The following is a 10,224-nucleotide window of genomic DNA, read 5'->3' on the forward strand; positions in this document are numbered from 1 at the left end:
TCAGTCAAATCCATCGAACTCAGCACCGCCTTCCTAACCTGCAATCTTCTTCCCGACCTCTCCGCCCCCACTCCCGTCTGACCTATCACCCTCACCTTGACCTCTTTCCACCTATCACATTTCCGACGCCCCTCCCCCAAGTCCCTCCTCCCTACCTTTTATCCTAGCCTGCTGGACAAACTTTCCCCATTCCTGAAGAAGGGTTTATGCCCGAAACATCGATTCTCCTGTTCCCTGGATGCTGCCTGACCTGCTGCGCTTTTCCAGCAACACATTTCCAGCTCTGATCTCCAGCATCTGCAGACCTCACTTTCTCCTCAAAATTGAAACTAGATGGATTCAACACACCCAGCTTCTACGGTCTACCTAAAGTTGACAAACCAGGGGCCCCTCCTCAGACCCACAGTCTCAGTACCTGGAACATCGACATACAGACCAGCTAAGGAACTTCACTGAAAACTAAAATACCTAGAAGAAGACTCCATTCACTCCACCCACGAATTCCTGAATATCAAAGATACCAAGATATAAGAGGATGAAATAATGGTCTCCTTTGACGTAACAGCCCTATTCACATTAATTAAGATCAGCCTGGCCAAAGAAATACTGACTGCACGACGAGAGAAACCAAGGACACAAACACCAGACAGCACCAACTTCATCCGCAAGGACAACATCCTCAAGCTGGTAGACCTCTGCCTCAATATTCACTTCACCTTCAATGACAAAACCTACAAACAAATCCATGGAATACCCATGGGATCACCAATATCAGACTTCTTAACAGAAGCAGTAATGCAGAGACTCAAACGAACAGCCCTCACCACTATCTAACCCAAACTTTGGGTCCGCTATGTGGATGACATCTTTGTCATTTCAAAACGGAACAAATTAAAGGTAATCTACAAAAGCATCAACAACATCCTTACTGGCATAAATTTCTCAAAAGAGGAGGACAACAACAACAACAGACTCCCCTTCCGAGATCTCACAGTGGAACAAACAGTTAAAGGAGAACTTCAGACCAGCATCTACAGGAAGTAACACACACAGACCAGATACTTAAGTGTAGAAGCAATCATCCCAACACCCACAAATGGAGCTGCATCAGGACATTATTTAAATAGGCCACAACACGCTGCAGAACCCAAGAACTACAAGCGGCAGAAAAAAAGCCTATACAACAGCACATTCAAGAAGAACAAGTACCAAATAAACACTGTCTGCTGATTCCCAAACAACGAACCCAAACAAGCAGACACAACAAGCCTAGAAACTCTAGCCACACTACCATACATCAAAGACATCCCTGAGATGACTACCAGAATACTCTGACCCCTTTGCATCATGGTAGCCCACAAACCTACCGACACAATTAAACAGAGGCTGATGAACCGAAAGGGCCCGATACTAACAACCAGCAAAATGAATTTTATTTACAAAATACCATGCAAAGACTGCAATAAACACTACATCGGACAGACAGGCAAAAAACTAGCTACAGGATACACGAACAGCAACTAGCCACCAAAAGACACGACCCACCATCACGAGTATCCTTACATACAGATGAAGAAGGACACCACTTCAACTGGGACAACACATCCATCCTAAGCAGGTGGAAGAGACTAACATTGGATTTCCTAGAGGCCTTGCATTCAAACCAGAACTCCAGCAATAAACACATTGACTTGGTCCATATTTACCAACCTCTGGGAACAAGAACCAAAAATAATGTCACCCACCTTAAGAAACGAAGACACATAAATAGAAAGAGGGACATAACACCAATGCTTCACCAGAGGCTCATTGATGACATTATCTAGCATGGCGACCAAACGTCAGAAAACAAACCTTCCTGCTCAGTGAGTAAACTTACAACCTGAACCTTTTAGAATGGACACAAGGAAAGACTTCTTCAGCCAGACAGTGGTGAATCTATGGAATTGCCACAGAAGGCTGTGGAAGTCAGGTCATTGAGCATATTTCAGACAGAGATAGAAAGTTTCTTGAGTATCAAAGGGTTCAAGGGTTATGCGAAGAAAGCAGGAGCATGGGGTTGAGAAACTTATCAGCCTTGACTGAATGGTAGACCATACTCAATGGGGTTAATGGCCTAATTTCTATTCCTATGTCTTATGGTGTTACAGTCTTATAGTCTTAGATATGAAAAGTACATGAACATTTCAAAGATCTGCTAATCAGTTGACTGCAAGCTTGCAAAAACATGTTGTGTACATCAGTGACATTTTGGTGTACAGCAACACTTACAGTAATCATTCCAATCATCTGATAGACCCATTTAACTAGTTAGCCAAAACAAATATGGTCATTTAAGTGGCAAAATCAATTTGCGGGGCCAATGCAAGCTACTGCCTGAACAGATGACTTACTATATGTTCTGATGGTGTAATGACTCGCATTTCAAAGCATATTTTTTAACCAGACCCTAACTGAAAGAAAAACCGTGAAACTGATTATAAGCTGATTCAAGCCATTCACACTCATGTTATTACCCAGCAGTGCAATGGAAGCAGGCTGATGAAAACAAAGGTTTGATTCAGGAGCTGGTAATTGGCAAATAAAAGGTGTCTGTAGCTGTCTCCATTACAAGTTGAAGTAACACCCTCTCTGGAAATGTGTAATAACATCTCTGAACAGGTTGTTTATCACATATCTATATTGTAATTGACTGTTCAGACTTGACCACACAAAACCTGGAAGCACACAGAGATAAAGAATGGAAAGATATTGGAGATGTATAGAGAAATTGAGGGAACAAATATATGTAAAAAAGGAGAGGATAATGTCATTCCAAAATGTTACAAAAGGGAGCTTCCAGCATATGTTCACATCTACAGGTTCCTCTTTGAGAGGTTCCTGACATTTTCCATGAGGAAAAAGTGTTTATACTCAACTGCTACCCCTACAAGAAATGAGGGCCATAAAAAAGATCAATCTATGCCCAAATTCAGTGGGTGGAATGCTCTTTATTAAAAGAAGATTTGCTACTCATCACTTCTAGTATATTCTTTTTGAGATTTCTGCATAATGTCAATTTCTCCAACTGAATAGTTGTTCCTCTCATTCGAAGTTGCAATGTATCTTTTCAATCGTCCCTCCATGACAATCATCAGATGACTTTTAAGATAATTTCAGGAAAAGTTTACACATTATGTAGATATGCAGCCACAAAAATCACATCATGCATCATTACATGCATCAGCTATAACTTACCGGACACCCTTTTTCCCAACGTTTCTTTTCTATACCAGACTTTACCATCTCAAAGTCCGGGCCACCCCAGTTGCGAACATTACGCCGACTGCCCACTCGCTTATCCCCCTCTGGTAAGGGACCTGAACGCCGACGGTCATCCAAGAAATTTCTAACTGGGTTCTTGTCAACTTTTCCTTCCTATAAAAAAGGCAGGTTACTCACCAGAGCTCAAGTGATTCCCATTATTCCCTAACAAGTTCTCCTCTGCAATGCTCTTAAAGCAGCAACCTTTACAGGAGCCTGGGGAACGGAAATTTTATGATTTTTTTTTGCCCCTTTAATAGCACATCAAATAACAAATGCAATCGCATGCAAATCATCAGATCAAAAATAGCACCAATATTCTTATTTTTTATGGCAGAAGCCCTGAGAGAGAAGAGAGGAAATGCAGGTAAATGGAAAATTTCAAGAATAAGAATGACAACACTAGCTTCTTAGATCATACACCATTTATTTTGGAAAAATGTTACAATTGAGAATTTTTAGATTAGATTAGATTCCCTACAGTATGGAAACAGGCCGTTCAGCCCAACAAGACCACACCAACTCTCCGAAGAGTAACCCACCCAGACCCAGAGAATAATGGTAAAGTCAGAATATCTGGATGTTCATTAACTGAACAGTATTTAGTAAATATCAGAATGCACAATTTTGGGCATTTGTTTTGATAATTTATTCCGAATGGATTGCTCTGGCCAGCATTAAATTCATTTCCTCCTCAGCATGCAGCTGACTCAATTTTCTCATACTGTACTCCTAACAACAATAATATAGAAACAAAGTTTTATTGAGGTGGCTTTCGACATCAGAAAAGACAGGATTATAAACTCAAAAATACAATGGTCAGGGTTGTCCTTATGTACACAAAAGGAAATCAGTCATCAAAATGTGTAACATGCTGATATCTGACAAAATTCCTAGTTATGGAAATTTCCTGGCCAGTTGCATCAGAGATAGGAAAATACAGGTTTAAAAAGAAGCTTCTGAATATTTGGTTCAGCCAACAAGCATTAAAAATATCATATTCAAATTGACAGGATACCAAACTTCCACCAGATAAGAGAACGCAAGTTTGTAACCACTACTGGTTAAGTAAAATTTATGATGTCTGTGGCCTTGACTCTCCCATCTCTACAACCTCCCCCACACTTCTAAATCACCAATACCTCTGCACTCAGCTGGTGCTGGTCTCTTAAACATCTCCAATTTTAAGCACATTACCTTTGACAGTCATATTTTCAGCTACCTAGGGAGCACCTTATTATGCATTATAAAGGTACCATATAAAGCCAAGTTGTTATTGCAGCAAAAAAAATAACAATTCACTCGCATTAGTGGCCAACATGATTTTCATTAACTCATAAATTAATACTTTAAATTGAATAGCTCTCAAATTTATTGAGGGTTAAGAGAGGAGAGGGAGCTAAATCAGTACCCAAATCTTAATGACTATTATTATTACATGATTAAGTTATGCACTAGGTTAAGTGCTTCTCAACAATAGACTTAGATGGGTTAGTTTAATCTACATAACTACATCAGGAAAAGGTTGTGTTTGCCAAAGTGAGAGGAGATTGTTAAAACAAAGCATGTCATATGAATTTAACATCAGTTGAGGAGCCTGAATGTCGAGGCAAGAACTGCTCAATTAATATTAACTGTTTCAGCCTTTTCTACTGACATACCTGTTGGCTAGTGCTCCAGTGTTTTGCTAGTAATCTGTGCACTAAAGAAGACTGTTGCAAAACCTTAAGGTCTCCATGAGATTGCTGAGATCAATGAAAAGAAATATTGCTCTGGCCAAGTCAACAGAGTGGATCCCAATGATACAGCTTTATAATATACTCAGGGAAATATCTGCATGGCAGGCTGAAGGACCCAATGGTAAAGAAGTTAAGGTTGAAGTGACACTGGGGAGGTGGTCTATACAAAATGATGGTCTAGTTATGGTGGTTGCTCTGTTCCTACCTGTGCCTCTGCTCAGAGTACAGTGCCAGTAATAATCCTACCCCTCACAATAAACAGCTGAAGATTAAGTGGGTGCTGAGGCCAGTAAAGTAAGGAAAAAAGATTTTGCAAGTTGGAATCTGGCAAACCTGATGATCAGACAAACCAAAATGCTGAAAATGCTAGAAATATGAATTAAAAACAGATGACATTTCAAACTGATCACCATTCATCAGTACTTGTTGCCTGGAACTGTTGGACACAATCCCAATGTAAGGAGGAATTGCAGATCAGTGATCCGTGCATGCCAGCACAGAGGGTGATGTCAGGAAGCAGCCAAGTCCCATCCAATTAAGGATATTAGGAAGGCTCTCAAGGCTGGAGAGTCAATAGGCATCCTTCCAGCATGGGCAATATGCAGAGGAGAGAACTGTACATGCAGGTTGAAGAAAAATACTGCTCTGAAGAGCTTTTACAAATTGTGAAAATCAGAGGCCACAATTACCAGCTGTCATCATGGTTATGTACTGACCTCAACTGGAAGAACATTAACAGGAGCAAGAGTAGACCACAAATTCTGAAAATCCCGCTCCACTATTCAACATGATCATAGTTGACCTTTGGCTTCAATTCCAAATTACCACCCAAATGCTCATATTCCTCAATTCAGTTAAGAACAAAACTATTCCACAACTTGAAATAAATGCCACAATGGAGCACCTAAAATTTCCTAGAGTAGAGAATTCCAATGATTTACAACTAGCTGAGAGAAAACATTTCTCCTCTTCTCAGTCCTAAATGATCGACCTCTTAGCATGAGACTGTGCCCCTGCCATGTTCTCAGTTCCTCAGACAGGGGAAACAAGCTCTGAGTATCTATCCTATCAAATTCCTTCATAACCTGCTATGTTTCATTTAGAAGAATGTCCCATTCTTCTAAATACCAGTGAATAGAAATCCAATTTACTTAGCCATTCATCCCAGGAACTAATCACTTGAACCCGAGGGCCAACGTTTTCACACAGTTTGTATGTGAAATGAACTTCTAGAGCACCCCACTTAATCTTTAGCTGTTTATTGTGAGGGGTGGGATTCTTATTGGCACTGTACTCTGAGCAGAGGCATAGGTAGGAACAGAGCAACCACCATAACTAGACCTAGAAGACATCATTTTATATAGACCACCTCCCCAGTGTCACTTCAACCTTAACTTCTTTACCATTGGGTCCTTCAGCCTGCCATGCAGATATTTCCCTGAGTATATTATAAAGCTGTATCATTGGGATCCACTCTGTTGACTTGGCCAGAGCAATATTTCTTTTCATTGATCTCAGCAATCTTATGGAGACCTTAAGGTTTTGCAAGTCTTCTTTAGTGCACAGATTACTAGCAAAACACTGGAGCACTAGCCAACAGGTATGTCAGTAGAAAAGGCTGAAACAGTTAATATTAATTGAGCAGTTCTTGCCTCGACATTCAGGCTCCTCAACTGATGTTAAATTCATATGACATGCTTTGTTTTAACAATCTCCTCTCACTTTGGCAAACACAACCTTTTCCTGATGTAGTTATGTAGATTAAACTAACCCATTTAAGTCTATTGTTGAGAAGTACTTAACCTAGTGCATAACTTAATCATGTAATAATAATAGTCATTAAGATTTGGGTACTGATTTAGCTCCCTCTCCTCTCTTAACCCTCAATAAATTTGAGAGCTATTCAATTTAAAGTATTAATTTATGAGTTAATGAAAATCATGTTGGCCACTAATGCGAGTGAATTGTTATTTTTTTGCTGCAATAACAACTTGGCTTTATATGGTACCTTTGTAATGCATAATAAGGTGCTCCCTAGGTAGCTGAAAATATGACTGTCAAAGGTAATGTGCTTAAAATTGGAGATGTTTAAGAGACCATTTACAACATTTAAAAGAATTTGGACAGGTATATGAATAGAATAGATTTAGAGGGATAAATATGGGCGAATAGTCCTAGTTAGTTTGAGAAACTTAGCTGGCATGGATGAGTTGGATCGAAGAGCCTATTGCCAGGGTGTTTGAATCCATGACCTCTTTACCCAATTTCCTCACTCATCCAATACACAGCAAAGTCACACTCAATGATAAATTGCATTAGGATGTATCTATTTAGATATTCTAACTTAAATCAGCCTAGAAACAGAAGAAAAAAATAAAAGCTAGTCTCCTCAATTAACTAATTTCAGCTGCTCTCAAGTACTGGGGTCATGCATCCTTTTTTAAGCCTGAAAGTTCAAAGTGAGAGATAGAGTGCTACTCAAACACATTGTTTTGTCCTGACTAGTAACAAGCTTCTTGAGTGTTGTTGGAAATGCACTCATACAGGCAAGTGGAGAGTATTCCATCACACTATTGACTTGTGCCTTGTAAATATTGAAATGTTTCGGCGAGTCAATCACCAGAGAATATCCAACCTGTAGCTTTTTTTTCAGTCACACTGATCATGTGACTAGTGCACTTACAATCTGAAAAATGTTGATAACCAAGTATTTTCTGCCTCCCTTGTCAAGGATGGTCACTAGCGAGCAACTTGTGTGGCACAGATGTTAGCTGCCGTTTTTTCAGCCCAATCTGGCTTGCTACACATGAACAGAGACTGTTCCACTATCTGAGGAACGGCAAGTGGAACTGAAAATTGTGCAATCATCAACAACTTTGCCCGCTTCTGACCTCAAGATAGAAGAAAGGCTATTTTTAAGCAGCTGAAGATGGTTGGGCCTGGGGTAACCAGTAAAACTACTGCTATTATGTTCTAGGGCTGAGATTGGCCTTTAACAATCACTATTTCTTTTTGTCCTGAGTAGGACTCAAGTTAGTGCAGAATTCTGCCTACATCTTTACTCATTATTGTTTAGACTCTTTGACACTAAGATCAATCATGCTCAGTCACTTTCAGCTTGCTGCTTGAATTATGATCTTTTGTCTATGTTTAGATCAAAGCTATTATGGAGGTCTGGAGCAGAGTGGTCCAGACCTCCATAAAGTCATACAGCATGGAAACAGACCGTTCAGCCTAACTCGCCCATGCAAACCAGGTTTCCTAACCTGAACTAGTTCCATTTTCCTGGGTTTGGCCTATATCTCTCGGATTAACGAGTTCAACACGCGGCGAGACATCGAACAATTCTTCCGCCGCCTTCGCCTGGGCGCCTACTTCTTCAACCAAGGATTCTCGCCCACTCTCGGATGACCCCTTCTCCCACCTCCAACACACCCCAACCACCTGGACACCCCGTGCTGGCCTCTTACCTGGCCTCGATCTCTACATAGCCAACTGCCGCCACGACCTTAACCGGCTCAACTTCTCCACCCCTCTCACCCACTCCAACCTCTCACCCTCAAAACGTGAAGCCCTCCATTCTCTCCGTTCCAACCCCAACCTCACTATCAAACCGGCAGACAAGGGAGGCGCGGTAGTAGTTTGACGCACCGACCTTTACACCCCTGAGGCTAAATGCCAGCTCGCGGACACCTCCTCCTACTGCCCCCTTGACCATGACTCCATCTCCCAGACCATCCATAACCTCATCACCTCAGGGGATCTCCCATCCACCACCTCCAACCTCATAGTCCCACAACCCCACACTGCCCGTTTCTACCTCCTGCCCAAAATCCACAAACCTGACTGACCCGGCCGACCCATTGTCTCAGCCTGCTCCTGCCCCACCGAACTCATCTCTGCATACCTCGACACGGTCCTGTCCTCCTTAGTCCAAGAACTCCCCACCTACGTTCGTGACGGGTCTGGGTGACGGTGATGGAGTGAATGTGAGGGGGTCGGTGTGACGGTGATGGAGCGAGTGTGAAGGGGTCAGGGAAAGTATAATGGCGTGATTGTGATGGGTTCAGTGAGATTGAGATAGAATAAGTGTGAGAGGGTCAGGGTGACCGTGATGATGTGAGTGTGAGAGGTAAGAGTGACGGTAATGGAGTGACTGTGAGGGAATCAGGCGGAAGGTGATGGAGTGAGTGTGAGGGGGTCAGTGTCATGGTGATGGAGTGAGTGTCAGGGAATCAGGGTGATGGTGACTGAGTGAGTGAGAGGGTTCAGTGTGACTGGGATCGCGTGAGTGTGAGGTTGTCAGGATGATGGTGATGGAGTGAGTGTGAGCGGGTAAGGGTGATGGTGATGATATGAGTGTGATGGGGTCAGTGTGACGCAGATGGTGTGAGTGTGAGGACATCAGGGTGACGTGATGGAATGATTATGAGCGGGTCAGGGTGACGGTGCTGGAGCAGTGTGAGGTGGTCAGGATGATGGTGATGAAGTGAGTGTGAGGGGATTAGTATGACGGAGATGGAGTGAGTGTGAGGGGATCATGGTGACGGTGATGGAGTGAGTGTGAGAGTATCAGTGTGATGGTGTTGGAGTGAGTGTGTGTGGGGGTCAGGGTGACGATGATGCAGTGAGTGTGAGAGGGTCAGGGTGACACTGATGGAGTGACTGTGAGGGAGTCAGGGTGACGGTGATGGACGGAGTGTGTGGTGGTCAGGGTGATGGTGATGGAGTGAGTGTGAGGGGGTCAGGGTGACGTTGACGGAGTGAATTTAATGTGCTCAGTGTGACGGAGATGGAGTGAGTGTGAGGGGGTCAAGGTGACGCTGACGGAGTGAGTTTAATGGGCTCAGTGTGACGGAGATCGAGTGAGTGTGAGGGGGTCAGGGTGACCATGATGGAGGGATTGTGTGGGTGTCAGGTTGACGGTGATGGAGTCAGTATGAGGAGGTCAGTGTGACGGAGATGGAGTGAGTGTGAGGGGGTCAAGGTGACGCTGACGGAGTGAGTTTAATGGGCTCAGTGTGACGGAGATCGAGTGAGTGTGAGGGGGTCAGGGTGACCATGATGGAGGGATTGTGTGGGTGTCAGGTTGACGGTGATGGAGTCAGTATGAGGAGGTCAGTGTGACGGAGATGGAGTGAGTGTGAGCGGGTCAGGGTGACGGTGATGGAGTGAGTGTGAG

The 10,224-nt window shown here is 42.9% G+C and overlaps 1 protein-coding gene across 7 annotated transcripts in view; it reads right to left on the reverse strand.

The window, feature by feature from the left end:
• The window catches only part of LOC122553883 (coiled-coil domain-containing protein 9-like), a 284,191-nt gene that overhangs the window by 131,310 nt on the left and 142,657 nt on the right, over positions 1–10,224 (reverse strand). For 6 of the 7 annotated variants that reach the window (XM_043698346.1, XM_043698344.1, XM_043698343.1 and 3 more), the window contains one exon: positions 3,238–3,417. The exons of the other annotated variant lie outside the window; for it this stretch is intronic. In XM_043698346.1, the coding sequence (XP_043554281.1) occupies positions 3,238–3,417 (180 nt within the window). The remainder of the gene's footprint in view (positions 1–3,237; positions 3,418–10,224) is intronic. 7 annotated transcript variants of the gene reach the window in all.

This window comes from Chiloscyllium plagiosum, chromosome 10, assembly GCF_004010195.1.
Source record: "Chiloscyllium plagiosum isolate BGI_BamShark_2017 chromosome 10, ASM401019v2, whole genome shotgun sequence".
In the NCBI taxonomy this organism is placed as follows: Eukaryota; Metazoa; Chordata; class Chondrichthyes; order Orectolobiformes; family Hemiscylliidae; genus Chiloscyllium; species Chiloscyllium plagiosum.